The 19,512-nt window shown below is 44.5% G+C and overlaps 1 protein-coding gene across 4 annotated transcripts in view; it reads left to right on the top strand.

Moving 5' to 3' along the window:
- Positions 1-19,512, top strand: part of Pld1 (phospholipase D1) — a 217,470-nt gene that overhangs the window by 145,319 nt on the left and 52,639 nt on the right. For all 4 annotated transcript variants that reach the window (XM_050142099.1, XM_050142100.1, XM_050142101.1 and 1 more), the window contains 5 exons: positions 2,622-2,750; positions 3,688-3,806; positions 5,402-5,515; positions 14,661-14,771; positions 17,925-18,013. In XM_050142099.1, the coding sequence (XP_049998056.1) occupies positions 2,622-2,750; positions 3,688-3,806; positions 5,402-5,515; positions 14,661-14,771; positions 17,925-18,013 (562 nt within the window). The remainder of the gene's footprint in view (positions 1-2,621; positions 2,751-3,687; positions 3,807-5,401; positions 5,516-14,660; positions 14,772-17,924; positions 18,014-19,512) is intronic.

Here is a 19,512-nt window from a genome sequence, read left to right as displayed (position 1 = left end):
GGGACTGAGTCACCCTCAGAGGGATTGGTGCTGTAGGATGCTGTAGTTTTAGTGTTAGGTGTGACACAAAGAGGCGACTATGGCAAGGCCTGGAGACTCCCAGCAGGAACAGGAAGATGTCCTTGCTGCAAACTTTGGCTACTGACAGACAAGGGGGCAGAGACCTGGCACGAGGCATCCACGGAGAAGAGATGCAGCTGCGAGGATGTTGTTCAGGAGCCAGATACGGCACTGATGTGTCTGCTCACATGTGCACGTGTGCTGGGCTGCCTCCGTGTGTTGGGAGGACTGCTGTCCCCTGGCATAGTCAAGCCTTGGCTAGAATCAAAAGCACGTTTGAATTGTGGGCATCTGAATCCAGTTACTCTCAGGGTTGTTTTCTGAGACTAGAAATTTACTTTCATTTTGCTATACAAATGATAACCAACTATATTGTAAAATTATCTTATATTTCAACAAGTGTACGGGTATCAGTGTCACAGTCTCAGCTTCACTTCTCCAACTGATGAAAAGTCAATTATATGTATTCATATATTTGCAATTACCACACATAATATTGTATCTCAAATTTAATTCTTACATGTTTGTGTTTTTAAATTTTTTATTACTGTGTGGGGGAAGCTACACCCCTGCATATATGGTACGACAGGTCTGTGGAGATTAGATAACAATTTGGTCGAGTCCGTTCTTTCACCATGTGTGTCCTGGGATTGATGCAGGGCCCCAGGCTAGGTCGTGGGTACCTTTATCTACTGAGCCACCTCTCTGTTTCTATGTATTGTAAATTTGGAATTGACTCTTCATCATCTATATTCTCACTTTCCCTGTCCCTCTCTCAAGCTTGGCTTCCCAACAGTATCCATGCTTCTAGGAAGAGCCTACATGTCAGCACACATCCTACATGAGCCTACGGAGCAGCACACAGCCCGCATGAGCCTACAGGGCAGCACACAGCCCATATGTGCTCTTTCCTTTCAGGGGTCTACAGCAGGACAGCCAATGACTGGGAGAAGATAATGAAGTCTGTTTCAAACATTAGTTGCTTTTGTTGACATTGAAAATTTAAACCATTTTTTTCATACAGTGTATTTATTGATCTTTCAAAAGTTAATATTAATTTTGAGATAGAATATTAGGTGTGTGGTTACTGCATAAAAATATTTGTTCTGCATACACTGATTAATTACTTCCTAGATGCTGGGAGCTGCAGCAGGTGGTGAAGGACTACGGTGCCCGCTCTGAGTGTATAGGCTCCCGGAGGAGGGATATCCATCCACTCAGTGTTTTATGCAGTCACATGGCCTGGTCAAAGGCCGTAGTAAGGTCTTTGTAGGCAGGACAGCATCAGTGCTGGTGAGGCCACTGCCGGCACGGGTCTGCTCCATCTCTCTTGAGGCCAGGATGATACGGCTCATAATGGAAGACGAAAAGATCAGGCCGCAGGGAGAGAAGAGTATTCTATTCAGAATGGGTAACATGCAGACTGCACAGAGGCAAGGTGGATCAGCCTGTTACAATACAGTAAAGGAGGAGGCATGCTGACGCCTGGGGCTCAGGGAAGGGAAAATGGGGGAAAGAAACAACAGATGGCTGCTGGGAAGCAGCTCCTACACACACCGACCCCTTAGCACTTGAACCACCTGTAGATGCTCCGGAGAGGTTTTTAAACGATTTTACGGTTTGGGTGCCATGGCAGCGGTAGTATATGGTGGCCAGAAGACCTCTCATTGGCTACTTCAAGTGGTTTTGTTATTATTCTTATTAGCAAGCATTCTTGCACCCCATGTCTGCCTGATTAATGCCCCCTTTGAGCAAGTACTGCATTTGTGATTTCAGTTCTGCTTCTCCCCTGCTTTGTTTGATGTCTCAGGGACACATCCCTGAAGTGTTTGTGCTGTTTAACTTGGGTATCCGTTCTTAAGAAGAGTGATCCATTTGTCGCTTTCTGGGATGCTGCTGCAACTATGCTTTAGTGCCTCAGTTGTAAGCTTTTGTCTGTTATGTTTTATGGATAATGTTTGTTAAAGATGGAAAGATCTTAGCCGTCATCTAGGCCAAATCATACTCTTTACATGGAAGGCTTTATGACCCCAAATGTAGAAGCTTGGTGCCATGTAGCTATATAATTCTGGGGCTGGAACATAGACTGCCTATAAATATGAGACTCATGTTTTTTGAGATGAGAAAGGCATGAAGCATCCACCATATTGGTAAGGGAAGAGGTAGCCTAGCTCCTGCTGCTTCTATCTAGTGGGCCTCCCTACTCACCTGGCTATAAGTGTTCTCTTGGAGCACCACCTGGGGAATTCTTTTGTTATAATATACTCTGTGATCTATTCTCCCTGACCTAGTAGGCATTGAGAATAAGCTACTCAACTGTTAAGAACGTTAGCTTCCAAGTTAATGACTGACTCTTATTTGGGCCTTCATTACTATCTAAAGAGAATCTCGTGAGGGTTGGAATACTACCCCAGCCCACAGTCCCCAATCAAATGGACTTAGGCTGTCCTAGTGACAGGACTCAAGAAGAAAAGTGGGGGTGAAAGGAGTGTTAGGGTCAGGGGATCCCTCTCCAGGGCCTGCCCAACTCTGTCTCTGAGCCAATCTTGCAATGTTCACAGACACTGGCTCCATCCGAAGCGTGCAGACAGGCGTGGGAGAGCTACATGGGGAGACCAGGTTTTGGCACGGGAAGGATTACTGCAACTTTGTCTTCAAGGACTGGGTTCAGCTGGACAAGCCTTTTGCTGGTGAGTATCAGGAGGAGGGCGGCTGCAGGTTCCATTCTGTTTTTCCATTTTGGGGCATCTCAGTAAGTATGCATGCACGTGATCTAAGTGCCTTCTGTCTGTCTATTTAAAATTTTGTATTTACATTTACTAATGATATGTAATGATTAATTTCATTATGACACTTTTGTAATATATATATGCATGCATACAAACATATATTATTTTGGTTCTACCCACCCCCCTCTATTACCCTCTCTTCCCCCTCCCACTGATCCCCCTTTTCTTCCCAATGAGAAACCCTTTTACTTTTGATGGTTCAGCGAGTTTAATTGGGTTACTTACAAGAGCGTGGGTCAGGAATTACTTATAGAAGCATAGGTGACTTACACCACCGAAGAGAATGCCATTCCCTCCCCTGGCCACCATTAACTACCTCCAGATCCTCAGTGAGGAGCCAGAGCCTCAAGGCTGTGTTGAATTCTGGAGGTCTGATTTGGTCATACCTGTGTGAGTATTATCAGTGTAGCCGTGAGAAGAAAACTTGACACTTAAAGCTTCCCAATCTCCTGCAGCTGTGTTTCAGGGGGAAACTGAACTTCTCCCGCAGAGGGTAGCCCTCGTTTGGTTCTTTTGTATTGATTCTCTCTGTCTTCCTTCTTTAGAGGGATGTGTCTTAGATAATGACTGTGCTTCTATACCTAAGAGGTGCCCAGCCTGGTGTTTGTGTATACAGATAGCCTACGGTTATTCCCACAGATCAAAAGGGAAATCCCATCACACCTTGCCTTGTCTGCAGATCAGTACTAAGCATATATAGACTCAGTGGAGTGGATGGTTGAATTTCCTGCAGATCTCTTTCCTTTGGCCACGACTGTGTTGTACCCTAGTTGAGGTCAGTATTTCTGTTCTCTGGCACTGAACTTAGTGATGGGTCCTTGCCTGGCACCCCGGGCAGATTTCATCGACAGGTACTCCACCCCCCGGATGCCTTGGCACGATATTGGTTCTGTGGTCCATGGGAAGGCAGCTCGCGATGTAGCTCGTCACTTCATCCAGCGCTGGAACTTCACCAAGGTACCGATGCTGTTGTGACTTGGCCACGTTGGTCCCTGGCCAACGTGAAGCTCAGAGGGTTGGCAGGAAAGGGCTACCGTGGCCACATCTGTGACACCCTCTATTGGTAGGGTTATCATTGTCATAGCGCAGGGCTTCAGAGCACTACAAGAAAGGAAACTGTCTTTGGAGTACCATGACAGACAACTCTGAATGTGGAGAGATAGATGCGGTAATCACGGCCTGTGGATTTAAACAGAAGTGTTAAGTATTTGCAGAGACAGACCAGCATGCATGTAAGTCACTATTATAGGATCTGCGGGGTGTATTTAGATAAGGGCTCAGCTGTAAAGTCCCTTCTGATCCTGGACTGTTCTGGCCATGTGCTGGCATAGGACCGTGGAACTGGCTTTGGACAGGGAATGCCAATGAATTGGAGCCATTTCTTTTCTCCAGATAGAACTCACTTATAAGCTACCATTGCTATAAGAGTAAGACCCTAACATGCAGAAATTCAGTCAAGCCAATGGTACTGTTAAGGGCTCACTGCATCTACTTAAAATAATTAGTCTGTCTTTCCTGATAACGTGGAAGAGGGGCCTAGCTGAGTACTTCCATGGATAACAGGATATCAGTTTACTAACCGTTCATATAAAAGCTGCAATTTTTTATTTTAAATTCAAGTTTGGAGGGGATGCATGAGTAAGCAAGGCAATATTACTTTATTACTTTTCTTTTTCTTTGGTTTTTCAAGGCAAGCGTTTCTCTGTGTAGCCCTGACTGTCCTGGAACTAGCTCTGTAGATCAGGCTGGTCTTGAACTAACAGCAATTCTCCTGCCTCTGCCTCCCAAGTGCGGGGACTAAAGGCACGCACCACCACTGACCTGTGCAATATTATTTTTAATTTACTGTACTGTCAAAAATAAAAATATTGCCGATATTTACAATTGTATTTTTTCTATACTCCCGTGCCCTGCTCCTGATAGGATAAACTCTCAATAGTATTTTTAGCTATAAAATCCCTTCCCAGAAAAAGTATTTCCACATCACTTCTAATGGTTCAGATACTGCTAGAATTAGTTAAAATACCAATGTAGTACTAAAAGCTTTGTTTTTGAGACAGACTTTATACGTAGCCCACCCTGGCCCAGACCTCAGAGTGTTGCTCCTGGCTTAGCCTCCGGAGTTATATTGGGTGTCATATGAGCTCCCGAATTCCTGAGTAATATGAACCGAATCTGATTCTTCCTCCTGTCTTACTGTGAAGTTGTTTAAAATGAAATCATGCCTAATTGCTGTCATTAGACATTTATAGCCCAGTAAAACATTAGCACACGGAATAAGAATTCCAGTTTTGCAATTACATATCGCTGTACCTGTAGATTACATCTATTTTCTCCTTCAATATAAAAGAATGTGTGCTTGCTGCATAGGGAAGATAGAGAACTGTGAACACAGAAAACAAAGACAGCTTCCAGATTTTAACGTAGAAATATTCATTTATAATTTTTTTTGTTTCCCAGGAACCTGCAATTGTTTTTCCACTTCAAAGCAAAGAATAATGGATTTCTTTTCTCATCTGATTTTTTTTTTGAATTTGCCTTTTCTTTTTCAGATTATGAAGCCAAAATACCGCTCCCTTTCTTACCCTTTCCTGCTCCCCAAGTCTCACACTACTGCGCATGAGCTGAGGTACCAGGTGCCTGGGACAGTCCCCGCCAAAGTGCAGGTGAGCAAAGGCTGCTGGGTAATGTCGTGGTGACGGGTGTAATTGTCTGCCACCTTCACTTCAGATTTTCCAATAAGCATTTTTCTGACGCATGGCTAGGTGGCTCTTTGAAAATCGAGTGTTGTATTTACTCTCAATGATTCAGTTTGTCATCTTTCTAAAGCCCATGTGTTATATGTAATAAATGCATGCCCTCAGGAAGGCTACAGTGCAGGCATAGCTATTCCCATGATTCCTTGAGAGCCGCCCCTTGCCACTCTTACGCTGCATACCTGGGGCTGGTGCTGCTTCAGCACCAGGGATGAGGCTGAAACTTGGAGTCCGGGAAGGGAGTTCTCTTTCAGCCAAATTTTAGTGCTCAATTAACCAAATACCTTAAAAGGTATTTGGCCCTTTTAAAACAACAGGCAGTTGTTTAGTAGAGTTCTAAACATTTACAGCTTCCATTCCAATCGCATGAAATTACAAACAAGAAAACTCAGAACCTGGGACTGGGGCTTCTCCAGAGCCACCCACTACTGATGGGTTCAAGCTCTGGCAGTGGTACTCAGCTGACTCTCTTTATCAATGGGCTTCAAATGCATTGAAGTTATACAAGGACAGAATGAGGATGGGCCACATTGGCATTGCTTTTGTACCATAGAAAGCATTGTTTGAGCAGAAGCCCAGTCCCCTGCCTGGTGTGGATTGACCTAATTCACCCTGGTGGACACGCTTTTACAAATGAAGTGTCTGTTACTCTGCCCTAAGTGTGCCTACCAAAAGTAAAAATATATTAAAAACAGACAAAATAGTACAATAAAAACAAGTCAGGGCTGAGAAGATAGCTCAGGTAGTAAAGCATTTGCCACACAAGCTGGAGGCTCAGGGTGGAGCCCCAGAACCCATGTAAAGAAGCCAGACATGGAGATGTGTGCTCGTAATCTTAACACTGGGGAGGTGGATCCTGGGCCTTGCTGGTCAGCCAACCTAGTGAGCCCCAGGCCAGTGAGAGATCTTGTCCCCCCCAAAATTAGGTGGAGAGCTCACAAGCAATACCCAGGCTTGTCCTGTGGCCACCAGAGAATAACATATCCGCACGTGTCCCCACCCACACAAGGGCCACCTAAACACTCACATGCAAACACACAAAGAGAAAATTGGACACACCACTTGAGAAAAGTACCTGTAGTAGATATGAAGTCATCCCACTATGAAAAGATACAAAAACATTTTATTTGAAAGCACAGAGACATTTGCGTATAAGTTGATGAGTATTTTATGAATCTATTTAATTCTATGTGGATAAGAAGAGCTTACTCATTCTTCAAGATGAGACAAGGATGCTAGTAATAAGGAAAAAAGAGGATTCAAGATTTGAACTTGCATTAAGATTGGTGTGGGGTCATAGAGCTCTTGTTAAGTATTGGTCAAAAATGTATTGTTGATTGGCATGGGGTGGGAGCCCTTGCTGCCAAGCCTGGTGATTTGAGTTTGATATACTGCCCTCACATGGCAGAAGGAGACTCCTGCAGGCTGTCCTCTGACTTTCTCACCCTTGTGTGCCCGCACACACACGAATAACTACATGTATATGATAACTTAAATATATATGTATATTTGTGTGAGATATTTTAGTTTACTGCTTATATCAAGACTCATTGACTGATTCAACCAGCATGTTTAAGTACCATATGTTTATATAAGCATATGTTTAAGCACCATATGTTTACACTGTAAGTCATCATTCGCATCCTGAAAGGAGGGGATAAAAACCACTTTTTGCTGCCTCTGGAAACATAGTTTGCTGGGAAGAGAAAGCGGTGAAATTGAAAAATTCTCTTGGCCACTCACCTGGATGCCGTAAGAGCTGGCTGACAAGGAGGGCCAGAGCTGGTTCTTGTGACAACCTGAGACAACCGAGACAACCGGCTGTAAAACGCTGCCCTTGGAGAGGGCAGTGTAGCCTGCGTAAGGCCTGAAGGTGACTGTCAGTGGCCTTCAACTTGCCCATTTCCCGAGTGATCTTCAACTTGCCCAGCAGCTGGGAAGATTTCCTAAACTTGCTTTTGCCCCTGTGAGACGCTGAGAAGGATTTCACAGGCTTCTGAGGTGGCCTTACAGTGGACTGGCTGTGCCTTTGTTATGCTAATGTGCAGGCAGCACTGAAGGACTTTTATGCCATGTGGCCGTTTTCAAAGTTTATCAGACAGATGATTTCTTATTTTATCTCTTCTCATCTGTCTCTGTATGAATACCTTGAAGCTTGAGGCATACACATATGAAGAGCTTTCCAGTGACGGCCAGGGCAATGAAGGTCGCTGAAAGTCCTGAGGTCACTATGGGGTAAGCTGGGAATGCAAGAAAGGAACAGAATATAGAGGAAAACGTAGACACTGAAAACTAGGGGCTAGTCAAGGAAGGAACAGAATGCAGAGGTTAGCTAACTGTCATTGGTGGCCTCTCCAGAGAGGAATGTGTGTGTCATGCTGGATGGGCCAGCGTGAGTTGAGGTCATCACGGACAAATGCACCCACAGATCCACGGCAAGGCTGTTCTGTGTGACACAAAATGTATCTGACAGTGGCCATGATAAAGAGGTGAAAAAACCTGAGGGGCCACTTTTAGGAACACAGGACAAAGGTCAGCTAATCACAGTCAGTCAATGTATTAGAAAACCAACAAGTCAGGAAAGTGCAGTCAGGTGCAGTAGCCACAGAGCCTGAGGCCTGAGCGGGATCATCCCTGCCATCCTGGACCTCTTCCTCACTTGAGAAAGCCTTATGTGTGTGAATCTGATCTTAGCTCCCTTTGGGCCCCAGAGAGACTCTTTCGTTAAACATATTTAATAAACAAAGGATCGCTTTACTGTATTAATTACCCTTTATTGACTCCAATCTGATGTAGCTCAGAGCCCACATAAAACTCAAATGCCTATATACCCTGGCTTTTAAAGGAGTTAGAATTATGTTTATGCCTAAATAGAAGCTGCTGTTAGAATTTGTGAATAGATGATTAAACCCATTTGGTGGGTCTTGGAGAAAAACAATATGAAAATAAATTGCAACATGGCGGATGCAGTTGGTCTTCTGTGCAGCTGTCAGACAATGGCTACAACATGGTGGGTGCAGCTGGTCTTCTGTGCAGCTGTCAGACAGTGGCTGCAGCATGGCAGGTGCAGCTGGTCTTCTGGTGCAGTTGTCCCATAGTGGCTGCAACGTGGCGGATGCAGTTGGTCTTCTGTGTAGCTGTCAGACTGTGACTGCAACATGGCAGATGCAGCTGGTCTTCTGGTGCAGCTGTCCCATAGTGGCTGCAGCATGGTAGGTGCAGTTGATCTTCTGGTGCAGCTGTCAGTGGCTACTGAAATTGCAAGGACACTGAAGTAGAAAATACATTATTCTTGAGCTCTGTAGTTCTGAGATAATAGTTTCTTTTGTCCTTCTGATCCTCAAAACCTAATATATATTTTAATTATTTATTTTTATTTCATGTGCATTGGTGTTTTGCCTGTATGTATGTCTTTTTGAAAGTGTCAGATCTTGGCGTTACAGACAGCTGTTAGCTGCCATGTGGGTGCTGGGAATTGACTCTGAGTCCCCTGGAAGAGCAGTCAGTGCTCCCAACTGCTGAGCCATCTCTCCAGCCCCTAAAACTTAATATTTTTATAGTTAACTTTTCATCGTCTCAGTACCTAAACCTAGGGTTACTTCCTGGCTACCTGAAGTTAAGGCCATGAGAGGAGAAAATGAGTTGTTCCCTTTTAGGAGCCCACATTAGTGTCTGGGCCCTACCTTAAGGTAGGACAACTCACTGCTTTGTCCTTTCTCAAACCTTGACCCTTGAGCTAGGGCTCCCGCCCTGCCGGTCGATGCTTAACATGCCTGAAGCCTTGGACTCAGTTATCAGCATCCTATAAAATGCAGAATATAGCACAAACTGTAATCCCAGAGGCAGGAAAATAAGAAACACAAGGTTATGCTTGGCCACATAGCAAGCTCAGGGCTAAGCTTGGATATATAAGAGATATATATATCTGTCTCTAAAGAGAAATACTTAATCTTGCAAATTTTATGCCATTTTTCTTATAGGGTCCTGCCCTGATTTAGAATGCAGAAGACCTAGAGAGAGCTGGGATTCTACTGGTTTTTAGCCAAATATCTGTGGTTCTGAAAACTGGCTGCGGCAGGAAGATAGGAAAGCCTAGGATAGCAGACACCCAGAGTGTCTCACCTTGCATCCTTTCTCCTTCAGTCCTGACGTGTGTTACTTCACCCTCCATCTCTTGTTCACTGCTCTACACAGCCATCTCTCTCTAGATGGTTTCCCAAGAACCATGGCTGTTCAGTTCTTACAGGCTGAAAGCAGGGATCTAGGCCAGTCTTGATTTTTTTTTTTTTGTTTCCTTGTCTGTTTCCGTGAAACACTGGGGATTGAACTCAGGTCCTTGGACATAAGAGGCATGACTTCTACCACTTTTCATTCCCAGATAATCAGAAGGGACAAGGACTGGGAAGCAGAAGCAGGAGGAGCAGAAGTTCAAGGTCATCCTTGTCTACATAGTGAGTTCAAGTACAGCCTGTGGTGTGTGAAACCCTGTCTCAAAACAGAAAACAAAAACAAACAAAATCCCCCAATGGGAAAACATCCTCCATTCTTTCCAGGTTCGCTCTTTGATGGTTTCTCTAGTCCAGTGGTCCTCACCTTTCCTACCACTGTGGCCCCTTCACACAGTTTTTCGTGTCCTGGTGATCCCCACCTTAAAATTATTTTCACTGTTACTATGTAAGTGTAATTTTTGCCACTGTTATGAACAATAATGTCAATATCTGATATGTGGGATATCTGATCCCCCTGAAAGGTTCTTCCACTCCCAAAGGGACCTTGACCACAATTTGAGAACCATTGCTCTTGTGTTTCCAAAGTTTGCAGTGAAGAAGTTGACTTTGGATGGGTCACTAGAGGGGTTCTAAGTAAAATCTTTATATCCTTTATTTATTGAAATGGAGAAAAAGGGGCTGGAGAGATGGTTCAGCAGTTAAGAGCTCTGATTGCTTTTCCAGAGGTTCTGAGTTCAATTACCAGCATGGGAGTGCTTACTTCTACTCCCAGTACTCAAAAGGCTGAGGCAGGAGGATAGCCCACCAGTAAAAGACCACCCTTGGCTGTAGAATGAAACACTGCCTCTCAAAACCAAACGACCTACATGGGTGAGTGGTGGGCATGAGCCCTAATCTCCTACACTTTGGCTTCTGCGCTGAGGTTGTAAGCGCTGGAGGTGAACCCTGTTCCCAGATGTTCCAGGGCGATGGTAACCACAGAGGCCCCAGCAAGGTGACAATGCTTCATCTGTCACATCCTTTAGGACCATCTCCCATTGCCTGCCTTTCTTTTACATCTTTTTGGTTCCCCAAAGAGCCAACCACACACATATCCACACGCTCAGCCCCCTGTGCTTACCCCTTGAGTCTCTATTAAACACTATGATTTCTTTTTCTCCTTCAGCCCTGAGACTGTCTTCTTCCTTTGGCACTGGTAAAAAGTCTATTCTTGCAAAAACTGCCTAGCCAACTGAGCAGCAGGCCTCAGACACCAGGGTTGTTAAAGGAGGGAACACGAGAAGGAGACAGACACCTCAGTCAATGTCTTGGCTTCCTCAGCTGTGGTTGTTTTAGCCCGGAATGGAGGAGTGAGGCTCCATCTTGGGAGTACTTCTTTTTCTCCTCAGACTCTGCCATTTGGGGGGCATTCACAGGAATGGATGCCAGCCTCACCCTGAAGGACAGGCATATGCACACATGTGCACGCACCCACACACACACACATACACACACATGTGCACACATGCGCACATATACATGCACACATGCACATGTGTGCACACACACAGACACACACATACACATGCTTTTGTCCTAAGCAATCTTTGTCCATAATTCATTTGAACACTTAAGGAAGTAACAAGGACTCAAGATTATTAATTAGTTAATAATTACTTATATATGATTATATACATACACTGAACTTACAGGGGCTAGAAGCGTTCTGGTGGAAAAGGAGAAACTTTGGACAAATACTGAGAATGTCATGAAGGGTTTCCTGCAAGAGACAATTCTATTTTTTAAGTATTCATCTTAGGCCCATTGTGTGGGAGGGTAAGGGTTGTGCTTAATAAGAAGGTTATTTTTAGTTTAATAGGACACTGTACAAAGGGAAATTTCTAGTCCTAGGTACGATTTTGCCCCTAAACCATCAAGTCAGATCTATGCCATTTTCATGCTGCAGACTCAGCTTCGCGTCTGAAAAGTATGGGTTAAATTTTATTCCCGGGACATTTGAGGTACATTTTTGCACATGGGGCAATGACTCTGAGACTTGTCTCTATTATTTTGTTTCAAACTACAAACACGAGACAAGCTGGTGAGGCCAAGGAAACACAAGAGGAGAGTGATTCTTAAGTAAAAACCAAACAGAAATGAATGAGCGTATGCTTGATGTTCTCGGGGACTCCAGAACTTTCTCTACCATCGAAGATGTAGTTAGGATGATTCTCCGGCTTCAGGTTCCAAAGGCAAACAGGCAGGCAGGGCCAGAAGGAAGTCAGTTTCTGTTGCTCTATGGTGACAGGCACGTTCTAGCCAATCACGAGAGTCAACGACTGGTAATCCTAAGTGGGTTTTTCTTTTTCCTCTCTTGCTTAAATTGAACTCTGAAGTTGCCCCCAGATAATGACTGCTTTTAGTGAAGTGACTTCCCATCGTAAGTAAAAGCTTGGACTTAGGCCATGAGCCCCCAGGAGCTGGGCAACTTCTTCTATGTGGTTGCTGTGAGCATTTTGAGAGCCTCCACTTTGGCATACGGTCTCTCCCACACAATGGGGTGTGTTTTCTGGGTATACAGATTGACTTTAAACATTTAAATGCCTCTGATCACCTGTCCCTCGTGGAAAATGACACCTGACATCCCTGCTTTTCTTCCTGGCAGGCCTGGCTAATCAGAGCTGCCTATCAGTGTACCTGCCCCAAGAATTTCTTTTCATTATAATTTGGAAGACCGACCAAATTGATAAGACATGCGAGTTGACCCTTATTATGACATCTGGTTGCTGCTAACTTTTATCTTTCACACATGGGTTTTGTCTTTGACTCAGAGCAGGTTTTGAGTGAGAAAGAAAATCAAGTGTAGGTTTCTGAATCTCAGGGGGAGGCGAGGGCTTCCTGTCAGGGCTGCTTGTCAGTTCAGCAGCTGACCTGACAGAGCTATGCATTATTAAGTGCACACACATTTATTTCTATGTTAGGATTTATAATTAAGTTTTTAGGTTACCACACAAAGGGGATCTCCCTATGGTGATACCAACTTGTTTGTCCTGTTATTTTGTCTTAGCAGCAACAGTTCAGGGAGAAAAGGAAGGGCTGGGAGGTAGAGAAAGGGGAGGGAGAAGGAGGGGCATGGGGAGTGTGCACTCAGTTATCAGAAGAGGGATGCAGCCTCCGTGGCATTAGAATGGCTAAGGCGAAGATGCTAAAGTTATAACCCGGAGCTATGGGTCTGGCTGGCTGTCTCCAGTGTTTCAGACTTCAGTGAGGATGTGTGCCCTGAGAACCTTTCCAATGCAGCCCTCATTCTCGGGTCACGCTACTAGCGTAACATCTTCCATTAAATTAAACAGACTAAGAGTTGAAACTTTGGTTTAAACTTTATTTCTATCAGGTGACTAATTACACAGCTCCTTGGAGATCCTGTTATTTCCTGGACCATTTTAACTTGGTTCGTGTTCATGATTACACTTCCACTTCTCATATGTACATGTGCTTACCTGATGAGATTGGAATAAGGTAGCGTGTGTTGGGGAGTGCTGTCTAGTAAATATCCCATATCAGAAAAGGACCAGTTCCAACATTCGCCTAAAATTAGAAACAACAAATATACTTTTACAGTTCTCCTCCCCTTTTCATTCCCCCCACTTTCTTTTTTTTCTCACTTGTACTTTTGTGGGTTGCGGTCTCATGTAGTCCAGGCTTGCCCTAAACTCACTATGTAGCCAAGGATGCTTTGACCTTCTGAGCCTCCCGCCTCCACTCTCCACATGCTGGGATCACAGGTATGTGCTGATGACATCTGGTTTGTGGTTACTATGGCAAAAAGGGCTTTGTGTATGCCAGGCAAACACTCTAATGACTGCTACCTGCTCAGGCCTCCAATGAGTCTTCTGCGACAATATGCAGTTACTTAAGAAAGTCAAGATGTGTATACTAAGTGCTTACTATATATAAAAGTCATACTGCAACAGTTAAAATACTGGGGGGACTACCAGGTGAAGGTCATCGCGTGTTGGGAAGGCCATGGGATGCCGCCAGTGTTCCCCACCCCCACTCTGCCATGCATAGCCGCGGTCACATCTCTGATGTGGTCTGCTGTAGCTCAAATGCACCTGCTAATGCATTGTCTTTAGTTACCAGTGTATACTGCTTTCTAGGTCTGAGGCTTGCTGGTACACACATCAGTCATTATTCTCTGCCTTACGTCAGGGTCCTTGGCCTGTATGTCGGTGTAGCTGAAGGACTGTCATAGGGAAAGAGGACCAAGTTATGGTAATTGTAGTGACTTGAATAAATCTTCCAAATATTCCTTGTAGGAACCACAGCTTAAGTCTTCAAGTTCTGAATTAAAATAATGCTGGATTTGGAAGGATGCTGATATAGTTTGCTTCTCTATTGCTATGATAAATGTCATGGCCAAAGGAAATTGGAGAGAAAAGACTTTATTACATATTACAGATTTTGGCCCATCATTCAGGGAAGCCAAAGCAAGAGCTGAGCAGGAACCATGGAGAAGCACAGCTTACTGGCTTGCTCCCTGGCTCCCAGGCCCACCTGCCTAGGGGTGGCATTGCTCACAGCAGGCCTGGTCCTCCTGCATCAATTAGAGATCAAGAAGATGCCCACAGATTTGACCACGGTTCAGGATGATGGAGGCAGTTCTTCAGTTGAGGTTCATTCTTCCCAGGTGTGACACGCTGACAATGAAGATGAGCTATGACAAGGGTGTAGTCTGCGTGTGCTCCAGCTCTCCCTTGGGCCATGTGGGGCTCAGCCACTGTGATCATTGCATCGGTACAGATGGTACCTTCTCTATTGTCTTATGTTTGCTCGTTGTCTTGCAGTTGCTCCGATCGGCGGCTGATTGGTCTGCTGGGATAAAGCACCATGAGGAGTCCATCCACACTGCCTACACCTACGTAATCGAGAACAGCAAACACTACATCTACATTGAAGTAAGTAGTCAGTGAGTCAGTTCCATAGCCTGCCTTCCCGGGTGTCTTAGTTCCTGTTGTCATGATAAACACCATGACCCTGAGCAGTCTGGGGGAGGGACAGAGTTTATTTGGCTTACATTTCCACAGTACATCATTGAGGGAAGCCGGGGCAGGAACTTAAGAGGGGCACAGGAACTCGGAGGCGGGAACTGAAGCAGAGCCCATGAGCAGCATGGCTTACTGGTTACTTCCCAAGGCTGGTTCATCCTGCTTTCTTGTCCCATTTTATTTAATCCACAGGGTTGGCAATGTTGCATTGCCCTGTGAAAGGCAGGAGGCTCCCATGTCAATCATCAATCAAGAAAATGTTCCCCGGAATTACTTGCCTATGGGCAATCTAATGGAGGCATTTTTTAAGCTGAGGTTCCTCTTCCTAGATAACTTTAGTTTGTGTTGAGCTCACACACACACACACACAAAACAACAACAACAACAACAAACACAGCTGACCAGGGCACCAAGTATCGTACAAGATTGTAAGGACCCCAGTTCAGGATTCCTTATTTATAACCATGAACTGAGTTATGAAGAATTCCACAGAGGTATTGACTAAAGTCATTTGTATCTCTGCCTCCCAGCATGCCTGAATTCACTCTGCACCATCATTAACTCAAGGCCAATGGAGTCTTGCAAACCCTTGAGGTACTGACATCTGTCAGCCGATGAATACATGTCTCACTGAAACAACCCCAGGATGGATGTGGGAGTTGTCTCTGGGGTATGGTTAGAAGGTCTAGCATGAAGCATGTGCTGTTTCAGCAGAGCACACACATGCACACAGAGTAAGTTGTTCACAGAGGACTGACAGAACACCCCTGCTGTGGGGAATCCTGGGGCAGGAAAAGACAGGGAAGGGAATAGGGGAATGGGTGTTGTGAGGACTCTGTGTTCAGAGTCCATGAGAAAGTCTGAGAGCATCAAGTTTAGTGTGGGAACTTTAATTGAACTTCAAAATAGATACAGAAATAGTACAGACTCTTTGGAACCCCTGAGAAAAATAAAGAATCCCATTAAAGGGGGGGACCCAAACCAACACACATCTCCCTCCTTTATCCTGGTTTTATTTTTCCATTGAATAAAAATAGAACGTTTAGCACAAATGGGTTGTCGGGGAAACCATCTGAGCCCTGTTTTCCTTCTCCTGGAGTCCTGCTACTCCTCCCTTCCTTAGAGCGACAGTCGATTAAAACATCAGCAAGCAATTGTAGCTTGACTCATTCCTCAGACTTGGAGAAAGAGAAAGCTAATTAAAAACATTAGCAGCCTAAATGTGTGTGTATTCCACACGGGATCATGCTGCAGATAAAGGGAAATCAGGGAAGCCCACTGGGGAGTTTAATAAGACATTTGTTGTCATTACCTGTGAGTATACTGTTGTCACTGCCCCATCTGGCATCGGTCATACTGTTTCATTTTTAAAGTAGCATTAACACCGGCATCTCCGCTGCTTTTCTTGTTGCTGTGGTAAGGTAGCCAACAAAAGCAACTGAGGCAGCAAGGGTTTGTTTGGGCTCCCAGTTCTGAAGAATAAAGGTGGTCACAACAGGGAAGTCACGGCAGCAGGAGCAGGTGGTGGCACAGTCAGGAATGGGTGATAGTTCCTTCCCTATGTAATGAGCCTGTCGTCCCAGTTTGTGGAATAGTGTTCTCCACATTTAGGGTGGGTCTTCCCACCTCAGTTAACCTAATCTGTATAAGCCCATGGGCTGGTTTCCATGGTGACTCTAAATTCCATCAAGTTGACCATCATGACTATTAGATGACATTGCACGAGACCAGCAGTGCGTGTGGGCATTCATGGCTGTGGACGTTTCTCTGGTGATACTCATCAGGGTGAGCCGGAAGCATTAATCTTAATCCTCAAAAGAGAGGTGGGGGAGTGGGAGGGAGGGAGGGAGGGAGGGAGGGAGGGAGGGAGAAAGCAAACCATGGCATGTGGCAGTCTGTCCTGGTAGCTGATGAGACATGCTACCCTTCTTTGTGGCAAGAGTTGTTTGAACCATATTCTCAGAAGAGGTTCTGCACAATGCCTTCCTGCAAGTTGTCTCCTGGAGGCACCATGCCTATTTGTGCCCTGCTGAGTAAAATCTTGTGAACTCCTAAAAATGGTATTGCTATCCTTCTTCAAGGTATTCCTTGGGATGATTTGTTTAAAAAAAATACAGTTGTATTGTAATTTCAATAAGCAGAACTCATAATACTTATGGGTTAGTTTTAACATTCCTTTATGTAGCAATAAAAATCCTTTGTAGCATTAGGATAATAATGGAGTTATTTTCTGACAATAGTGTCGAAGAATGTTTTATAAATCTATGAATAACAGAAGTACTTGAAATAAACCTCTTTTCATTCTATTTTATTCATATATATGTACACACAAAATAAATTTGATATAATGTATATGGTATATCATATACATGATATATGTGCACAAAAGATACATATATGGGTATACATATACATACATACATACACACATACAGACACACACATGTGCACACACACATGATCACACAACATGGGCACTCTGACCAGCACAAATACTTGTAGACACACACATGACTATGCAACATGGGTGTAAAATGAGGGTCCTGCTCGTTGGGGGTTTCTGTCTTGCCCGGTTCCTCACAGCCGGCAAGCCCCAAAGAAAATCACACAGAGAACTCTATAGGTTATAAAGCTGATTGGCCCATTAGCTCAGGCTTCTTATTAGCTCCTATGACTTATATTAACCCATTATTCTGATCTATTTTAGCCATATGGCTTGGTACCTTTTTCAGCTGGCAGATCACATCCTGCTTCCTCAGTGATCTGCGCAGGACTGGGAGGAATCAACTTCCTCCTTCCCAGACATGGGTACTCTGACCAGCACAAACACATGTGCCCACACACACATGGACACGCTGACTAGTACAAACACATGTGCCCACACATGACCACACACACATGGGTACTCCCACCAGCACAAACACATGTGCCCATACACATGACCATGTACACATATTCTTGTGTGAGCCATTTTCCCTATCACTGATATGGTATTGGTTCCTTCATTCTACACAATTCCCAGAGAAAACATGGCCTTACCCAAGTGTCCTATTTTTCTCGCAGAACCAATTTTTCATAAGCTGCGCCGATGATAAAGTCGTGTTCAACAAGGTGGGCGATGCTATTGCCCAGAGAATCCTGAAAGCCCACAGGTAAGGTTCACTTTGAACAGAAGTTCCAACCAAACTGCTGTAGCTGCTCTTGCTTCTCTGAGGAGGTGGCCACAAAAGCTGGTGTTGAAAATGGACTCCTCTTAGCTGGCTTGTGACTCAGTTGCTGAGAAATATTCAGTTTATCTTGGTGGGAATCATCAGCTTCCCGGCCTGCCTTTTTCCCACATGTGGGGCTTATGATCCGAGTTAGTTCATGGCAGATAGTGAACTATGCTCACACAAACAAAGCAGAGCAGACAGAAAACGTTGCCACAGAGCTATATTTAAATTCTCATTTCCAAATGTCATATTTCTTTAGCTCATGGATTTATTTCCCAACAGCCTTATTCTAATCATATCCATATACTGTGCAGTCCCGCAGTGAAGTGAGCAGTTCAACAGCTCGGTGCAGTCACAGAGTAGCTGGCCTAGCCCGTTTCATTGTCTGTTTACTTTAATAACACCACTATTGTGCATGTATGAACATGGTACACCCACACAGCACATGCCACGGTCCAGTGTGGAGTGCAGAGTCAAGCTCTCTTCTCCTACCACGTGGGCCCAGGAGTCCAACTCAGGTGGTCAGGATTGTCAGCAAGCACCTTGCTTTTGCCAGCCTTTTAGGAATATTTTCTTCTAGGAATTTTTTTATTTAAAAAATGTTATTTTTTTAGTTTGTGTGTGTGTGTATGTGTGTGTGTGTGTGTGTGTGTGTGTAGGTGCACACATGCCCACCGAGCTATCTTGCTGTCCCAATAATTCTTTCTGTTTTATCTGTTACTATTTGTGTCTTTGACTCTCTCTGAGGTATTTTGTATCTTGTGTGAGTTAGTGGTCCACTTCACTGTGTTTGTGGATGTAGATTCACAGCCGGCACTGTTGATTGGACAGACTATGGCCACATGTTCAAAGGAGTGGGGGGAGAGGCCTTGTTCCTTCCCATCCAGCTAGTTTATACCCGAAATAGCCACACAGAAATTGTATTAATTAAATTACTGGCTGGCCCATTATCTCTAGCTTCTTATTGGCTAACTCTCACATCATGATCTAACCCCTTTCTATTAATCTGTGTTCACCACGAGGTCGTGGCTTACTGGCAAGATTCTAACCCTTTTTTCCATCTTTTTTTCATATACTATGTAGTGATTTTAGAATGAAGGACATCTTAATTGTAACTATCAATATTTTATCTGTTTCATGTTTTTTATTTACATGATCTTATTGAATCTTCACACTTGGGAAAGTAGGTCTTGTAGTTGTGGATGTTCAATAAATCATGTGACTTCTGATATTATTATTTTTCTTGTCAAAAAAAAAAAAAACCAACCAAAGCAGATTAAGGCAGGAAGTCTTTGCTTTATCTCATGGTGTGAAGATACAGTCCACCACCGTGGGGAGGCATGGCGGGATGCGAAGTTGGGGAACATGGCGGGATGCGAAGTGGGGGGGGCATGGCGGAATGCAAAGGGGGGGGGCGGGGGGGGGGGGAAGGGGGGGGG

This window comes from Alexandromys fortis, unplaced genomic scaffold, assembly GCF_014885135.2.
Source record: "Alexandromys fortis isolate MF-2015 unplaced genomic scaffold, M_Fortis_MF-2015_v1.1 scaffold_41, whole genome shotgun sequence".
Lineage (NCBI taxonomy): Eukaryota > Metazoa > Chordata > Mammalia > Rodentia > Cricetidae > Alexandromys > Alexandromys fortis.
The sequence above is the reverse complement of the archived record's forward strand: the minus strand, read 5'-3'. Positions and strand labels throughout refer to the sequence as shown.